This window comes from Theropithecus gelada, chromosome 18 (genome assembly GCF_003255815.1).
Source record: "Theropithecus gelada isolate Dixy chromosome 18, Tgel_1.0, whole genome shotgun sequence".
NCBI lineage: Eukaryota > Metazoa > Chordata > Mammalia > Primates > Cercopithecidae > Theropithecus > Theropithecus gelada.
Genome location: NC_037686.1, coordinates 47,984,605 through 48,003,557, shown reverse-complemented (window position 1 = coordinate 48,003,557; position 18,953 = coordinate 47,984,605). Strand labels below are relative to the sequence as shown.

General features: G+C 38.3%; 1 protein-coding gene across 14 annotated transcripts in view; it reads left to right on the top strand.

The window, feature by feature from the left end:
- TCF4 (transcription factor 4) overlaps positions 1 to 18,953 on the top strand; it is a 416,095-nt gene that overhangs the window by 333,133 nt on the left and 64,009 nt on the right. The window contains exon 1 of one of the 14 annotated variants that reach the window (XM_025365679.1): positions 4,852 to 5,339. The exons of the other annotated variants lie outside the window; for them this stretch is intronic. Within the exon in view, the coding sequence (XP_025221464.1) occupies positions 5,271 to 5,339 (69 nt within the window). The 5' untranslated portion in view covers positions 4,852 to 5,270. Of the gene's footprint in view, positions 1 to 4,851; positions 5,340 to 18,953 lie in introns of those variants that run through there. 14 annotated transcript variants of the gene reach the window in all.

Genomic DNA, 18,953 nt, shown 5'->3' with positions numbered 1-18,953 from the left:
ATAAGCCATCATTTTATTGGTAATAATTATGGTGTTGAGAAGCATTTGTGTGCTGTGCACTCTTTCAGCTTGTGCCACGTTTAGTTCCTGTTATGCAAATATGACTTTAAACTTAGAAATTCCAATTTGCATTAATATTTTGGTTTCATAGAGCTAACTATTGCATTTCACAAACAAGTGCATTTTAATGAGTACTGGCAGAATGATTTCAAAATGTTATTTATTAAATACTATTGTAGAAAATGCAGTCGTTGGTTGCCAAATATTATTAAGACAAAATATAATGTGTGTTGAGGCCACAGGGTGCATCTCAAGAGTATTTGACCCTTATGGCTTTCAGTGATATAACAGCCAGTGCTCTTCATTCAGGCTTGGAGGACAGAGGTAATTAATATAAAATAGAAGCCAGCGTACCATTGACATTTGGGTTTACTTTTAAAATTTAAACATATTTTTACTGTTTGGCTTTTGTCATAAGACCATAGGTCATTTACCTCTGAGTTAAGGCGAAGGACTTTACCAGTCATAAACACCCAAGTTGTAAAGCAGTGTTTTCTTATATCTTACGTTTTGATGTTAAATCCTGAAATGGAGTTTGTTGCTGCTTTATAATTTTTTTCCTCTTCCTAAAAGCTTTTTTTATCAGAATTGTGGATAAAAAAAATTTGATGTACAATGTGTGGGAAAATAAAAATTTTGCAACTGGATTTTCAGAAATGAACTATTTTAACACATGGACTTTTAATGCTGCTGTCATGGTTGTCATAGCTTGTGGTTCCTAATTATAATGAGCTTTTTTGGTGGTGTTATTGCAGTTGTTTTATTTCCCCTGCCCCCCACCCAGTCTTCAACTCACTTTTCCCAGAAGGAGAGTTCCAAGCCTTTGAAAATTCTCATGATTTTGCAAATCCACTCTATTTTTGTCTAGAATACAGGAAAGTTAAAACTGTGGCTGGTATGATGCCATGTTTTGAATCCAATTTTAAAGCAACCCTTTGCAACCCAGGGAGTAAAGCTGACATCTTTGTATCTGTAATGAAGATAATTATACCTGCAAGGTGACATCACTAGCAAAGTAACAAATACCCTTGAAAACGGAGTTCCTGGTCTTCTCTGAATTCTGTAGACCACATTTGGCATTTAACACTAGACACCTCTTTCATGGCTGTCGTTTGAGAAGTTGCTTTCAGATGAATTTACTAAAGCTGACTGACACAGGGTTGAATTAATTCTTTTCTTTATTACTCAAAGTGATACAGACCTTTCTTAGACTAATGTAGCTTAATTAGTGGTCAATTAAAACTGAACATTGCTGAATTGAAGTTCTTTGATCAAACTCCCTGGCATGGGCTAGCTTTCTTTAACTAGCCACCATCTTGAATTCATTTGGAATCAGTAGTATAAACAAGTTTAAAACTGGTTCTTTTATAAGAAAGTCAGCAGGCTTGTATAGCTGTGGTTTCTTTTTTTACTTCTGTAGGCGGCAATTCAAAGGCATGCTAAATGAAAACAGTACTACACCCTGAAAAAATTACATTTTTAAAAGTAACACTAAGCAGTCAGAAAACAGTCAACACCCTTACCTGTTTATTCTAGATACATTTATCTTCTGTGTAGAACAAATAATTAATAATTCACTTCCCAATTTCAGTGGTTGATTTTGTTGTTACATGGAAAGTGACAAGAAAACTCCTCACCCTCCGTTGCAAAATTTATAGTGATAACAACAAGTGAAGCAAACAAAATCCAACCTGGTTGTTGGGAGTAGAGTCAGAAGGGGCACCGTAAATGATGTGCCCAGTTGTCCTAAATTCATTCTTTGTCACTCTTGGGAAAATAGTTCACCTCTGTGTCTTTGGAGTGGGAGTGACACACGACTTCATTTACTTGTTGACTTCCTCATTTATTTTCAAGGGCGTGATCCCATCAATAGGGAAACTGATAATAGCATATATTTCATATGAATCACTTGGTTAGAAATACAGATTGCTTTTGTTAGAATTGGGTGAAGTTACAAAAGAAGAGAATTGGGGGAGCTGAAAACTGGGGCAGAGGAAGTCGTAAGCATTGGTAATAAGATCACCCACCTCCATTTATCCAGTTACATGTCTTAATATTTAAAGTGTATATACCATTCGTGTCTAAACATAAATTGATACCATTCCATAATCCTAGTTTGTGAAAGCTTAACAACCCAAAACATACATCATAGCTGGCATTCAGTTAGTGCTATGCATTCTGGAGTATTAATTAAAACTGGTACTTTTATACTGGAAATAAAAGTAATAGATTAGGTTTAAATAGATAATTTGCTTAGTTCATAGTGATTTCTTCTGATTTTGGAAATTTTCACAGAGAAAGAGTTAAAGGAAATTTGGAAGTGACCGTGTACAGTGTTCCCCCGTAAATGACAGAATTTTTGTGGTTTTCATTACTTAGATCGAAAAATTATGGTTATAATCAATAATTAAAATTAAAAATTTTACCAGTTGGCAGAAAGAGAAATTGTTTATAGTCAATGTGCCTTTCAGCATTCTCTCTTGCCTTCTCCCTAAAGGGCTGATTAGGATGTAATAATTGGGGATGATAGCGGGAGGAAGACGACAATTCCATTTAATTAAAGATAATTTATTTTACTTTAAATTGGTGATGTCCCACATGAATAAGAGTAGATTTAGCAGATAGATTTATTAATGGGTACTGACATCTCAGTTGACAGAAAAAGCAAACATTTTCTTTCCTCATTGTTTTTATTGTGTCCCGGCACCTGAAACTGCTGTCACCCTGCTTCCTTTGCTGCTTGACAGAGCTGTAGACTTTTCCACCAAATATGCAATTATTGGTTTATCATTGAAACAAAGTTGATCCTCTTCTGAGTTAAAAACTATGCCAGGAGCTTGAAAGGCTGTTCAGGCTTTCAGAGCTAACACTACAAATGTTCTCTTCTTAAATCACATTTTCTTGACTGATCCTTCCCATATCTAGTTCATGAGTAGATTGAACGTTTTGAACAAGGACCAAAGATTTCCTTTGGTCTTGGGTGAGGTGCTTGCATGAATATTCCTTTAATACCTTGAATGTCTTGGATAATGAAGTGTGCCCCCAAAAACTACCATTTGCATTACTTTGGTTCATTCCTGACAAGGAATTCTGCCCTTGTGTGATATGTTCATTGTTGTGTCATGCAATTGTAAATGGATCTTGGAAGTTGGGACAATTTTTTTTAAATTAGGAAGTAGATTCAAGAAATGCATGATATTGTTTTCATATAATCTCCTCAGTCTATAGTGGTTGTAAAGGTGTGCTATTTAGCATACCTTTAGCAAAATTATATTTATAATTCTACATATCTTAAGGCACTTTTTAAATGCTTCTGACAAACTGCATTCTGTTTTCCAATTTCTATTTGATCTCTGTTACATTAGGTTTATTCGTCTTACTCTCCCATCAAATTCCTATATTCTTGTTTATGTTTTCTGGTGTTCAGTCGTTTCTGTATGCTTGCCTAGTATGTTTCTTTCACACTGTGTTCTTCACTGAATGAAATGCAGACCACCTTGAACTTCTTTCCTTCTCGGCTTCTTTTACTACTCACAACTTCCACCATTCACACTGACTCTTTTTTACTTATATTTATTGCTCCTGCTGCTTTGTTGCTGTAATTTTCACATATATTTCCTTTATGCTAATATCCTTTCCTTGACTCTTTGGATTTCAGTGGTTTGTCTTTCCAGCTTTATTTAGAAAATTAGGCCATATAACTAATGTTTACACAATAGAAAGGAAAATGAGATTGTTTCTTTCTTTTTTGGAGGTAGAGAGGTGAGAAGGTTGTGGTAGAGTTTTTCTTTTATTTTAAACCAGATGGATTTTTTTGTCCTGGTTTGCAATTTCACTATTTCAAATTGATTTTAAATCAGTGGTGGTGTTTTCAAGGATTAATTTTTTTTAAATCTTGATTTTCATGTTCTGTTAACCTTTTCCTTCCCCTCAGCCAAAGGGTCTTGTTCCTTTTTTATGTCCATTTCACTTGTTTGTTTTAATAACCCGATCTCTCCAGTCATTATTTTATCCTCAAATCCTGCCACTTTTATCCTTCTCTTTTTTTATTGCACTGTTGTCTTTACTTCACCTTTTATCTTTTCTTCTTCTGTAATTATTGCAGAATCCATGATACCTTCCCCAAAATTGTAACAAAGAATGCTGGAAAAGGAGAAATTGGGAAAGAGAAAATCTGCAAGTAATGTTCTTTGCTGAGCCCTAGGGAAGTCTGCTTGGATTTTTATATTCGACTGATTTTCCCCCCAGAGTTGCGCAGTCATGATTCTATGTAGTAGGGACACGAAGGCAAGGGTTCAAATAGACGAACACTGATCCTTAATTGGAGGTGTTAATCCTACATATAAACTTTCAGGAGGGGAAGCGATCCTGCATTTTACATCAGGTAAACTCAGTTGCACCCGTTGCCAGTAACTGGGTCAGGGGTGTGTGTGTGTGTATGTGTGTGTGTGTGTACACTGGGAGCCAGGTTGGAAGTGGGAAGAGAAGGGGGTGATCTGTGGCCAGCCACCATTGCATTCAGTGAGTCTCAGGTAGCTCCTCATGGCCTGGAAAGGAATAGGCAAGGCACTTGAATCAGAATAAAGACCTAGCCTGTAACTCAGTAGTACTAGTTCTTTCCTCTCCCACTTTCAAGCTACTTTCTTTCTTTTCTGTCTGTTTTCATTATTTCTATGGCAAGTTTACTTACACAGAAATCTGGATGGGATGCTTTTGACAAGTGGGGTCTCTTTAGTAGCTCTTCTCTACTTGGGAAAATGTCAGATACTTTGAGAAATAAATGCATTGCCCCAAACCGAAAACACTACCACTTTTATTCTGTAAAATAAAGGCATTCAAGGAAGGAGGCCTCCTCTATTCCCAGGAGGTCACAGGAATTGGGAGTGGCAAGAAGGAAGCTGCTAAACAGGCTCCAGATGCAGCTCTATCCAGGGGATGCCTCTTGCCTGGTCATTTGGGTGGCTGGGCTTGTCCCACCTCCCCTACTTCATGCCCTCCTCCCGGTCTGATCCTAGGCCCTCCCACCCCTAGGCCAGCCACAGGCCTCGCAGCAGACATCTGCGGGTCTGAGTTTCATATATCCAGCATGAAGTTCCCTCTCTCCCTCCCATTATGAATTCTGGGCTGTGGTCCTGCTTGCTCCTTGTGTGTCAGATTGAAGTTCTGATGCTGTCAGCCATGTCTGACCAATCAGCAAACAACACCACAGGATGAAATTTAAACAATGCAGATGCTCAGATACAGGGCTATGTTGCCTGGACCACGAAGGGAAAGCAGAGGTAAGGTCAGAGTCTCCCCAAAGTGGTCTATCCCGAGCCTGCCTGACTTGACACCTCTTGGGCTGCACTGTGCTGCTTTGACTTGTATGTTACCCATTTGCTTTGCACTACTTCTGTCTTCCCTGGCATTCACCAGGACTTTCATTTTAATTCGCTCTGCCCGGGTTACTTTACCACCTTCATCTGTTCACATCCTTTTCTCTTGGATTGGTGCTGACTGTCATTAGGAATGTTCCTAGATTGCCTCGAGGCCAAGGGTCCTTGGCAAGTGCCACCTTGTTCAGGTCTTTTGTGGGCAGACTTTGAGGAGTAGAGGACTGCTGAGGATCAGGGCAAATGGATGGAGTTAATAGGCCATATTAATTTTCCCTCTGCAGGACAGTGGAATTTATCATTCCGTTACAATCACAGTTTTGTTTCTTACCATTGTGAGGTATTGAATTGTAAATTGAGCTTAAATCATCTTTTTTTCTCAGAAATGATTTACTTAGAAAAGATATGAATAGATACAACCTAAATGAGGATGAATCAGCTCATCTTCCAAGAGTTTTGGGGAGAAAAAAGGGAATTGATATCTGTCCCCCACCCCAATCCCCTCCCCCGTTTTTTGTTTTGTTTTGTTTTTTTACAGTTTTTGGTGTTAGCTCACTAGATTACTGTTTGCAAAAGAAGAATCTCATCATCATCCTCTTCTGTTTTAAGTGTTTAGTTCGTCCTTTTATAATTTAAAGTGTTTACATGGTTCTGTGCTCCCTAGGCCCATCTGGAAAATATTTAAACTTCATAAGATCTATAAGACTAAAATATCACATATAATGGGATAGGGAGAAGGAAGAAAAATTAGAGCCGTTGCGTGTGTTTAGAATAAGTTAGTTGTTTGTTCAGAAGCGGCTGCTGGAGGAATTGGAACAAATAGCTGTGTGCGGTGAACGGTTGGGTCCAGAGCTGTACATTTCACCACAGAATGAGCCTTGGTTTGTGAAACTGACATTCTGTTGTGACTTCTAAATCCAAACAAATCTCTGCAAATTTCTGCCCGATCGAGTTAATAAGAAAATATATACATGCAGAGGCGAGAGCCGTATGCTACTTGTACTTCTGTCAGTGTTGGTGGAAATAAGAGATGGATTTTACCTACTGTATTACATTCAACCAGCAATTGGCAGAACCCCCAGCTCAGCGGGTTTTCTTGACTTTTTTTTTCTGCTGTGAGAACAATGGGATGCAAAAAGAGCTTCAGAAAAAGAGAGAAGCAGATATGGGATTGGGGTCACTTTTCTTCTAATTGCCTTGTAATTGGGGAGTGGTTTCCACTTTCCCACTATCTCACTGGTGGGAGGGGAAGAAGACAGATGTGGCTTAGCGGTAACGAGCTTTCTCCAGGCCGGATGTGCTAAGGGACTGGAGGGGGGGGGCCTTCCCTGCTCCGGGCCTGTGATCTGCTTCACACCTGTGCTCGTTTTCCCCCATGATCAATGACCTTGTATTAACCCAGAGTGACCTTTTCCCTTCGCCTGTTCTCTGGGACGAGCTCTTGGCTAGTGGACCCTCCTTTCTCTCTGATATACAGGTGGTTACTGGAGCCACGTACACTTGTTTTTCATGGTGCACTGTGCACTTAGCAGCCCGGCAAGACCTGCAATTTCATCCCTCTCAAGGGGCCAAGCAGGGGATTGGAAGGTGGGAGGGAGGAGGGTGCCGCGAGAGTGGTTGCTGTTTGCATGTGCTTTTCTATTTTGTGGCTCATATGGTATCAATTACCAGTTGATGGCAACGCCAGGCCTGAGGCCCTTCGCATGTTTGTCCTGTGAGAAAGATCTAGAAAAACCGACATATGGTTTTGATTGCAACAATTGCAGGTTGATAGAATGAATGCAGGGGTGAGGTGGGTGGGTTTTCCTTCCGGCCCTTTCCACTCTGGGTTGCTAATGTGCTTCACTTGTGGAACTGGTCTTTTCATCATCCAGTCCCTCCCCACTCACCCCTCCCCCACCCCCCAACTCCCTGCCACTTTGCATTCCCTGCCCCTGCCTTCCAAATGACCGCCAGGAACATGTGGCCCGCATTAAGGACCTTCAATTAAAACAAACAAAAAATTGTCCACTCTTCTGTTCAATCCCAGAGCAGGTCAGTCCATCAAGATGGTCAGAAGTATACTATAGTTAAGAAACAAATGGTTGGCACAGGGGGCAGATTCCCACCAGAAGCTTGGGACATGTTTTAAAATGGCTATTAGTTCAGATTGTTAAACGTTGAAATGATGCTGAAAAATAGCAGCAATAGAAATTAATGTGGGGGGTGTGTGTGTGTGTGTGTGTCTGTGTGTGCGTATTTCATTGAAGATGGAATCTGTGCATCTGCTGAATAGGGACAGGAAGATGATGATGGTTAGGAGTTCTTTGAGGTTCCATCTTTCCATACATCCCAGGCCATAAGACGATGGAGAAGCAAGTGAGGCATGTGTGTCTCTATGAACATTTCCCTTCAGAAGGAAGATGTTGGAGACTCATCTCCCATACACAGTGACTTCTCTCTTACTAAATTTGTGATGGTAGGGGGTACTCCTCATTACTGTGGCTCAGCAGGGATTGCATCTGTGAATATGCCAAGGCAGGGTCTACTATTGGGGAATGGAGAGAGGCAAAGAGGAGAAAAGAACATTGTAGACACTTTGAATGTTACCCAGCAACATTTTCTTTGTTTGTTTCAAAGTAACATCTTTCTATAATGCTTTCAAATTTACCTTTCTCATAATCTGTTCTAAGATGGGTAGCCCGTGAGGTTTTGAGTTTTTTCACTTCGGCTATTGCATTTCAAAATATTACTCACAATTAGGAATTTCTACAGTTTGAAACAATAATGTGGTATCTCATGAGTAAATGCTGCCATCAACGTCTTCCTTCTTTTAAACTGAAAACCAGCAAACCAGAACCAAAAAAAAAAAAAAGCAGAAACATGCCCCCCAAAAGCTTTTTTTTTTTTTGAGATGGAGTCTCACTCTGTTGCCCAGGCTGGAGTGCAATGGCGTGATCTTGGCTCACTGCAGCCTCCACCTCCCAGGTTCAAGAGAGTCTCCTGTCTCAGCCTCCCACCTAGCTGGGATTACAGGTGTACACCACCACACCCGGCTAATTTTTTGTATTTTTGGTAGAGATGAGGTTTTACCATGTTGACCAGGCTGGTTTCGAACTCCTGACCTCAAGTGATCCGCCCGCCTCGGCCTCCCAAAGTGCTAGGATTACAGGCGTGAGCCACCGCACCTGGCCAAGAAAAGTTTTTAAATGTGAGATGAATTATTACTTCTGACAGGCAGCTCTTGAAACCTAATCACACTGTTTGACATGCTTCTTCGTATTGATTTTTATATTAGAGCTGATCTTTATCAAAAGGTAGTGAAAACTAAAAACTTAAATTATTGACCTAAATTGTAGGGAAATGTCTATCTGATCGACTCTAGAGAGAAAACCGACCATATCTTTACAATGGTTACTGAATGTGTATCTTCATAAGGCTAGATTGTTTTATCTTTGTTCAAGCTTTCCCCTTATGATGTAGAGATCGATGTATTAAATAATCATTTTTTAAAGAGTTTTGATGACAACTATATTTTGCTATTTCACGATCTTTATACAACGAGGTGTTTTCAGAGATATGTTTGAATTCAGAGCAACTGGCAATTAATCGATTTGCTGTAGTCACATGTTTTAATGGTAGCTATTTGGTTATTTGCCTGATATTTAATGCACACATATAGAACCTTAAATCATCATTCAGTGTGATAGCTTAAGATAACATTTCTGTTTCCTGCTCATGCCACTGTTAACTGTGTTTGAAGAGTGATGTACTGAGAAGTTTAATTTGCTGGGGTTTTTTTCTAAAAACATTGCTTTCCTGAAATATATAGTATAGGGGGCTCATAGCAAAAACACCATAGTATATGGGTTGTGAGCCTGTCTTCGAACATGGTGGGTCACTTAACAGCAGCTGTGCTGGAGAGATATTTGATTTGAGAAGACTTTTTTGAATCTTCTCAGCCCTAACACCATTCTCGTTTTGAAATGGGAAAATGGAAAAGAGTTTTAGGGAATAGAGATATCTCAGCCTTGAAAGGAAGCATAGGTAGAAATCTTTCAGTTCTCACTCAGATTAACCAGCATTCCTAATCTGGCTCGCCTCACAGAGGACAAAGAGTCTGCTGGGAAATGTGGGTTTATATTTGTAGAGACACACTACAGAGGCATGAGATAGTGTTAGATACCGGCTAGATGCTTCGTGCCCAATATTAATTTGGTTTGCAGATTGAAATTTAGGAAAGCTTGCAGAGGAGCCAAGCTTTTTTATATACAGCACCTTTAAAAAAAAAAAAGTGTCCACTACTATTAACATCCAGTCTTCTAAAATATTACTACATTCAATATAACTTACAAATGATCAAATTTAGGTAGACATCAATTATGCTAAAAGATAAAAGCCCTCCTACGTGTAATATATAGCGTCTTAAACCTTATTTCTTTAAAAAAGGATACCGCTTTTGCCAAAAATCTCAATGTAGGGATACTCAAACTAACTGTCCTTGGAAGTCCTAAAAATTGCTAGTGTTCTCTTCTTTTTTTGTTTGTTTGTTTTTGTTTTTTGTTTGTAGTTATTTGCAAGTGGAGAAATATATTTATAAAATTATATTATAATTTGTAATGCGCACAAACAACTATCAGACCACACTTGAATCGGAGAGTTACATTTGTAAATTGAGGAAAGAGTATGCCAGCACAATGCCTAATGGAATGAAAAATTGTGCTTATTTTCAGAGGGCTCTCCTGGAGAGGAGCTAACTACTTTCCTCTCTCTTAATACCCAGACCCCCTCCCTCTGCCCTGACAGCATGTTACAGAATGCATTCACTTAGTGTTTGAAGAGCTCACCACCTCCCTTTAAGATCTATTCTTGCTATTCATACATTGCAAATATGTACTTTTATATCCACAAGGAAGACATTACTAACTTCAAGAAGGGCAGTGTCAATGAGGAGCAGGAAAATACAGTACGATACAAGCGTGCCAATGAAAGAATTATACTCAGACTTTATGTGCTCTAACTGTTAAACAAAATTTGAACCTTTGAGGAAAAAATATTGGGGATTCTGATGAGCTGGCTAGCTTGTTTGCCTTTTTTTTTTTTTTTTTTTCCTATTTGGAAATCATGGCTTCCCGATCCTAAGGGATTTAAAAAAAAAAACAAAAAACCTCAAAGAAAAGACTCAACAGGCTTTCTGGACATCAAATAGTTCCTACAAAACAACATTCTGATGACTTGCATGTAAATAAATCAGAAACATATGAATTAAACTTCTCTCAAAATACATATGGGTTGAAAAATAGAGAGAAGTGCTGAGAAAATGTGTTTTGGGTTTTGCTGAGCCCATGACATTTGAAAAATAGTATGAGACATTGAACAAACACAAAGCATGGCTTGGCTCTCTCATTCCTAATATTAGCCTTCTAGTTCAACAGCAAATCAGTTTACCATGTGCCTAAATGTGAGCCACCTTGGTACACTCCCCCAGACTTAATTATATGCAGTTTAAATTTTTTCAATTAGGAGCTCAAAAATAACATTGCATTTCAAGGAAATGCAAATCTTAGCATTTTCTTACCTGGTTTGTTCACCTCAGACCATTTTAGAAAACACCACAGATCATTTCACCTTAGGAGCAGTCACACTGATGTGACCCTCTTTGGTGTGGCTGGCATATAACAGAAGAAAAGTATCATTATTAAGAAACTGGCTCCAAAGACAATATTGCTATTAAATTGAAGTCAAAAACCACTGCAGATAAAACATGATGATGAAGGATGCCCTCTCTTAGCCATATAGTGGAAGCCCGATCGTAGACTCTCACCCTTACACCATGACTCAAGTTCCTGCTCATTTTTACCCCTGAGCTCTGTGGACTTCTAAGCAGTGGAAGTTTTCATTCTCTCTCCTACATTGCACTCAAGAGAGCTAACATGAGGGATTCTAAGTCCTGGAATTCCTCTGCATCTGGCTTTAAGTACAGGAGCAGAACACAGGGAATTTAAGGAACAAAAATAGCCGGAGCTTCAGGCTTGTTCCACTGATGGTAAGTCATTGACACGCGCTTGGATGAAATCCTGTATCTGTTCTTTGGACTAGCACTATCACCTGAGATGATCAGTTTTAGAGAGTTAAGAGAGGCAGTAGATTTCTTCTTTCCTATTTCAGGAGAAGTTATTTTGGTTGTTTAAAAAAAGAAAAAAAAAAACACTTTAATGTACTTTTCCTAACTCCTTTACTCAGATGGTGGCAAGAAGTTTGACAGAATAAAGTAATTCAGCTAATATTTATCAAATGCCTACTATGAGTGAGGTGTTAGAATATAACTCTGAAAAAGACAAGCATGAGATAGGCAAACAGACTATTATAACCTAGACTGATAATGCATGGATTGGGGAGTACAGGCTCCTGAAGGTAGATACACAAAGGACAACTAGCCCACATTTAGCCTTAGAGGAAGTGAAGTGCAAGGATGAATGGGAATTAAGCTGGCAAAATGCAAGGGTTATAACTGGAAGCAGGGGTGAACATGGCATATCCGGTGACCCAGAAGTAGTTCAGAATGCCTGGAGCTTATGGTGCAAAAGGGTAACAGTAAAAGGTGAGACTGAAAAGATAAAATAGTGGCCTGATCAAAAAGCGACTTGAGATTTGATCATGAATGTGACGAGGAGCCTTTCAAATGGGTATGCCTGAGAAGTAATTGAATTTAAAAGTCCAGAGGGATAGGAGGACCTGGAAAACTTAGAGTCAGAGAAGCCAAGGGAAGCAGATCTAACCAGAAGGAGGAAATTGTCAACAGTGTCAGATGTTGCTGAGAGATAAAAGTGACATTTGGCTGCAGCATCCAGGAGGTCTTGAGCAGTTTCATGGAAGTAGTGGATGTGGAATGAAGCTAAAGAATTGGAGAACAGGCATTGCAAGATAATTTTCCATCATCATTGTCATCATCATCCTCCTCATCACCGGAAAATGAGCATCAAGTATCTTATCTACCAGACATAGGGAGTGACCAAGTAAAGAATGACATACCTGCAGCCTGGGAGATTTCAGAAAACAGATCATAAATATAAAACAGAAGACAGCAACACACGGTGCACCACATACAAAGGGCAAAATGAGCAGTGTAGGCCAATGGGATGAAGAACAGGAAGAACTAGGGGGCAGGTGAAATGGAAGAGTTTTTCAAGCAGTCAGTGCAGGTTGAGGTTTGCATTCTGTGTTGTGCCTCCTTATAAGTCAGTCCAACCTGTTTTTGAGGCTCCATCCAGCGGAAGTAGGAAGCACCATCAAAGATGATGCATAGTCTTTACTTGCCTGTGACTTCTGATTACGTTTCTGAATTTTGGGAAGAAGATTAAAGTCATAAACTGATTCTTGGTTTGTTATAATTTCTTGCAACTGTTATTTTAAAAATCTGGACACAGGCCAAGGCAGGAGGATTCTCTGAGGCCAGCAGTTTGAGACCAGCCTGGGCAACATAGTGAGACCCTGTCCCTACAATAATAAAAGTAAAATAAAAATAAAATCTGGATGCAGAAAGTGAGGTACAGATATCACAAATATAGCAACTCCAAGATATTCGTAAATTCTACATGGATGAGCTTCTTGAGAAATTCTGCACATCCAATGCTGGACAGCTGTGGAATTGCGGCATGATACCTTTCACATCTGGGTCATCTCCATATGATATCTTCTTCCTTGTACAAGGCCAGAAGTTCACCCCATGCACGACACCTACGGAAGCCACTCATGATTCAGAGGACAGTTTTTCTGAAAAGGGGTGCATGATGTATACTTTCCTTCAACCCTAAAATTCTGCTGCATGAACTTTGTAAGTTAAAGGAAGGACTGGTTCTCTTCTGCTTTGGCTGTCTTCCTTGTTTCCTATTTATTGGGTACCTGCTTTGGGCAACCCATTGTGTTGGAGGTGCTCTAAACCACAATCTTTGCTCCTAAGGAGCCCATAGTATTTATCGGGGGATATGACCTGGATAATTCACATAAGATATGAATTTCTTTTTTTTTTTTTTTTTTTTTTTTGAGACAGATTCTCACTCTGTCGCCCAGGCTGGAGTGCAGTGGGGCAATCTCAGCTCACTGCAACCTCCGTCTCCTGGGATCAAGCAATCCTAATGCCTCAGCCACCGAGTAGCTGGGATTACAGGCGCCCACCACAACACTCAGCTAATTTTTGTATTTTTAGTAGAGATGGAGTTTCACCATGTTGGCCAGGCTGGTGTTGAACTCCTGACCTCAAGTGATCCGCTCACCTCGGCCTCCCAAAGTCCTGGGATTACAGGCGTGAACCACTACACCTGGCCAAGATATGAATTTCTTTAAAAAAAAAAAAAAGTCATTGGAAACTTTAGAAGATTAAATATATTTAATGAAAATTGAGCTCATTCTTCCCTAATATTTGTTCCGTATTCCTCTCCATATTATACTGTTAGTACACAATCCTGTTTGGACTTACTGGAAAAAAGAGCTGAATAGCTTATCCATATGTCAAGAAACTTTCAGTTTAAGAACACTGAGGTTCATCAACATCAAAAAATATTTTCAGCATCGTTAAGGTGCTGGACATGCTCTACAAATTAAATACCGTAGGGCCCCTACTATTTCAGTGTTTTCTCAGTGTCTTGTTGCAGTGGCAAATGCTATGAACTACATTTTTCAAATAAATATTGAAGATTGAGAAAGAAATTGAGAGACCTCCATCTATTAATGATAGAACCAAATCTAGAAAGATGTCTCCTGCTCTGTAGAGCACATTAGGGATCATTATTTATAGCCAGTTGACTCTCTTAAGACATTTTGGCAATGAGGGAAAAATCGTAGGTTCATTTTCTCGGTAGAATGAAGAACATTGAGTTTGCTAACAAAGAGAACATGAGTGACTTTGCTAAGAGAGCGTTTTTATTTCAGCGGAAAGGCAGCCTCCTCTCCTAATAATAGCTACATTATTTACCTAAATGTTCCATGTAGCAACTGATAACAAGACTTACTGCTTAAGAAATTTGGCCGTCATCTTGTCCTCTCTACTAGAATTCCATCTCCCTACAGATGGGCCCTTGCTGATATTTTTTTCTGAAGGACAACATGTAATTAAGGGCCTGCTACTATGTGTTATTTTGTTTTTTTAATTGAGGTGAAAGTCACATAATGTAAAATTAACCACTTTTGAAGTAAACCATTCAGTAATATCTAGTACATTCACAATGTTGAGCAATCACTACATCTGTCTCATTCCAAAACATTTTCCTCAGCCCAGAAGGAAACTGTACCCATTAAGCAGTTCCTTCCCATCCCCCTACTTCTATGCTTTATAAACCTTTAATTTTGATGTTATATACACACACAGGCATACACACACATACACACTAGAAATATACACACATATGTATGTATGTATAATGTGTGTAAATAATGTGTAAATATAGATGCATAATGTGTATAAACGGATGTGTGTATGTGTATATACATGTATGTATACATATATGTGTATATACATATGCATATACATATATACATACATATACATACATATTTGTGTGTGTATATATACACACACATATTCATTTATGTCTATTTATAGATTAGGAAGTTCCAGACATAGGACCTAATATTTCCTAATTATGTAAACAAAGAACTATCTATTTTAATGAATGTTTCTCTGCCAGGAAAAAGAAAAATAGGAAACATTCCTTGCTTCTTTTAACCTTTCTGTATATTTCTCTTAAATTCTCACTAGATGCTAATTTATCAAGGAAGACAAAGAAGACAGAAATCTTTTTTGGATTTTACACGACGGAGCCTTTTGTTGTGTAAAACTGCTGCTCTTCTTGTAAAGACATTTTCTCATTAATTTCATCAACACTGAGAATTTTAAACTGCTTCTCTTAATTTTAAGCAGTCATCTGGGTTTTACATTTCTGTTTTGTTTTTGAAAATCCAAAATTATTGAACAAAGTAATTTAATTAACAAAGTTTACATTTCTTGGAAAGAATTATGAAAGGGTCATTCTTACTATAATTTTTATTGTTAAAGAAATTGCTGTTGTTCACATTTATTTATGCCCTCCTCATTCCGGAAGAATATTTGAGGTAGCCAGTAGCACATTTTTTTGAATTAAGAAAAAATTCGATCAAATGAAAACATACCTAAAATTTTAGAGAAAGCCAACTCAATTATGTTTTAAATATGCCTGAAGTCATGAACTAATTATTGTTGATCATTTATTCTTCTGGTCCTATTTCAGGAATATTATTGCCCTTCTTAATCTTTCGCCTCCTTTAAGAAATATTTTTGAATAACCCTATAGGATAACTTCCTTTACATTTCTTTAGCACATATGGTTTGTACAAAAGACGACTCACTTTATCACATTTTCTAGTTGCTCGTTGTACATCATAAATCTCCCAACTAGTTCCTAGTGAAAATTCTGCCCTTCTAATTTTTTGTATGTAATTTACCAAAGCACCTAGCCTTGTGCTAGCTAAAAGCTCTGCTCTGAGTTAAATTAGTGAAATATTGCTGGTTGATTTTACCTAAAAGTTTGCCCTGAGCATGAGGGAAGAGGGTGGGCATTTGAATGGGTAACAGACAGAGAAGCATCTGATTGGACATAGATGGTGACAACTTGCATACTTACTTTTTTCATTTCAATCTGTGTCACAGAGTCATACATTTGGTAATTATTTCATGCTTTTGTTTTCAGTTGAAAGTAGTTAGGGCCGTATGTTTTGACAGAAAAAAGATAATTCATACTTTTTTTCAGCTTTATGAAAGGGAAGATGGGGTAACAATTTTACAGTGTACCATGGCAGTGATTCCTGTTCAAAACTTTACCAGATTGGAAACTCGCTGTTCATAACAATTCTCTTGGTAAGCAGAAGATGAAGGCATCTGTTTAAAGCACCCAGAGTTAAGTTTGATGCTTCAAAGCACAGCAGCATTCATTTATAACTCTACTTAGCACTATTAGATATCTTTAACAAATATGAGAAGTTGTCCACCAGATTCCTTAGACAGTAGGTGATTTGGGAGGATATTCTGATCAAGTGCTAACTTCTGACTGAGGATTTCGAGTGAAAAGACCTAGGTTATAACCCCATTCCTGCCCTTACTCTGTCATGTGACTCATGGCAAAAGGAAAGCACTTAACCCACTCCAAGCTTATGTTCCCGAATGTATAAGATGGGTAGCGTGGTTGACCACTTGGATAGATAATCCATCTCAAAATGAGGATTAAAGAAGATAATGGATGAAAAAAGTCCTTCTGATTTAAAATACTATGAAGATAGGAACTTTTAATAATGACTAATGGTAGAATTTTGTCAAATTTCCTTTACATAATTAAATTCAAGATCAAGGAATATATCTAGAGAAGTACCTGTGTATTTTCTTTTGTGAAATGTTTCTTTGAGTATTATTATTATCATTTTATGTCTGTTAAAATCTTGGCCTCACTGTCTTTTCATTGCTTGAATGTCGACTCTTCAAAGTGTGACTTTCTGCTTGTGTCTCATGCAACTTTCTTCCTGACTGCTCTTGCTTCCTGGGAAGGAATAAGTACTTAAGAATGATGGCTTTTTGGCTGTCTGTGCTTATTAGGTACAAACACAGCACTAAAGACATTCGGGACTGCAGAAATAAGAAGAGCGCCTTTAGGGTTGTGTGCAAAAGGTCAAACTATAATGTAGTTAGCATTTTTCTTTGTACTGCTTTCCCTTTTTTTAACACCCTCTCAGTACCCTCATACCTTCTCTGCTTTCCAAAAATGCTTTCTAAAAATTGATTATTGGAAAAAGATCTGAGACCTCATTGAACTGAAGTGTAATTACTGCTAACGAACTGTGACAGCATTTCCCAAAGACAGGGAGTGATTGGAGATGTGATGAAAAGTGGGTTTGTGACTGTGGAAACTCTTCCAGGGATGTAGGCTTTTACCCCTCTTGGTAATATACCTTGACAAAAGTCTGCAGCAATGAAATTAACTTGTTCACTCCAATCGCATCTAAATTTATTTGAGCTTAAGTCCTTTCTTAAGCATGTCAGTTTTAGGCTTCAGGCATCAACCTGTGGACTAGAGTTCAAAGGGAAAGGGTGGGGAATGGTGCTCTTAAAATCTTTAGGACCATTATAGGTAATTCCATTTTCTAAAGAAAGCTCAGCCCTAAACACATTAGAGAAGTGGAATGCACTAAAGTCTATTTTGGCAGAACCAATGAATGTTTATCTTTCTCTGTGGTATGATGTTATTCTTAGTTTGACGTGTATCTCGTGTGTGGTGTGTTTATTCATTCATGCATGCATGCACTTAGTAAAATTTTGAACCTATTCTGTGCCAGGCGTTACATGCACATACACATTTGCCCAAGCACACCTGCACTTTTTTTTTTTTTTTTTTAAGGTAATGCTGTTTTTACCTCATTGTTTCTGCAACTGGCTATCCTTAGCAGGCCTTCTTAGTGTACAATAGGGTATAGAAGAAATAACAATCAACATTGGAGTAAACCTAAAATTAATTTCTGTCTTTATTGTAAAGTCATAGAATTTGTTTTCATCTGGAAGACGTGCTGCCCTCATTTAATGGATAAAACAGTGCTTTCAGAGGTCACAAAGCTATTTTTTGGCAGATATAACCAAATCTATTTTGATGTTCCAACACCTCCTAATGAAACAGTAGTCATCATCTAAAACAAAAAGCAGTTGGTTGCTAAAGGGGGAGAAAGTGTTGAGATGGGAGATGATCTATTAGACATAATTGACAATCATGAATTTGATATGATAGGTGTAAACAGAGATAAAAATAATTTAGTCATATCTGTTTAAGATTTAAGATAACCAGAAGCAATAATGGTTAATTGAAATAATATATCAGGTTCTCCTTAACATTACCTTGACTTTCTTCACATGCACATCAGTGCATTCGGTAAATAAAAGTTTGGAAACAAGTTAGTTAGGTGTTTAGAACATATTAGAGTTGTGATGTGCTTAGCATCCGCAGTCTTTTATCTGTGCCAACCCTGAGCCTGGTAATGAAGCCAACTCCCACATGAATAACTAACATAAGGAGTGTAACCAGGAAGAAGTCAGGGTTTCACCTGGACCAAATTTTAAGCAATTAAGTGTTTCAAGAGATCTTTAGCCAGGTGTAACTTAATCAGTTTAAGGCGCTCTCAGCTAGGGCCAAGGTACTCATCATGTTGGCAGTGGGCATTCCTCTGATACACCATGCTGAAAGTAATAGGAAACACAGAATGTTGCTCAGTTATTGCCAAGAGCAAGAGAAATGCAGGTGTAAAAATAAAAAGAAGTGTTTGGAGCCAGAGGCTACTACGCATAGACAAGACTGTATTCATACTTCACTTTAATACTTCAGATAATAATCTGGTGGTTTTTAATCAGTTGAGTTTAGTGTGCTGGTATCTAGTCATGGGTCTGGTTTCACCACTAAACCCTAGTGTAACTCTCAGCCAATTACTTCACCTCTCTCCATCTCTAGTAGTATTCAACAAGTGTTTTAATACCTGTTG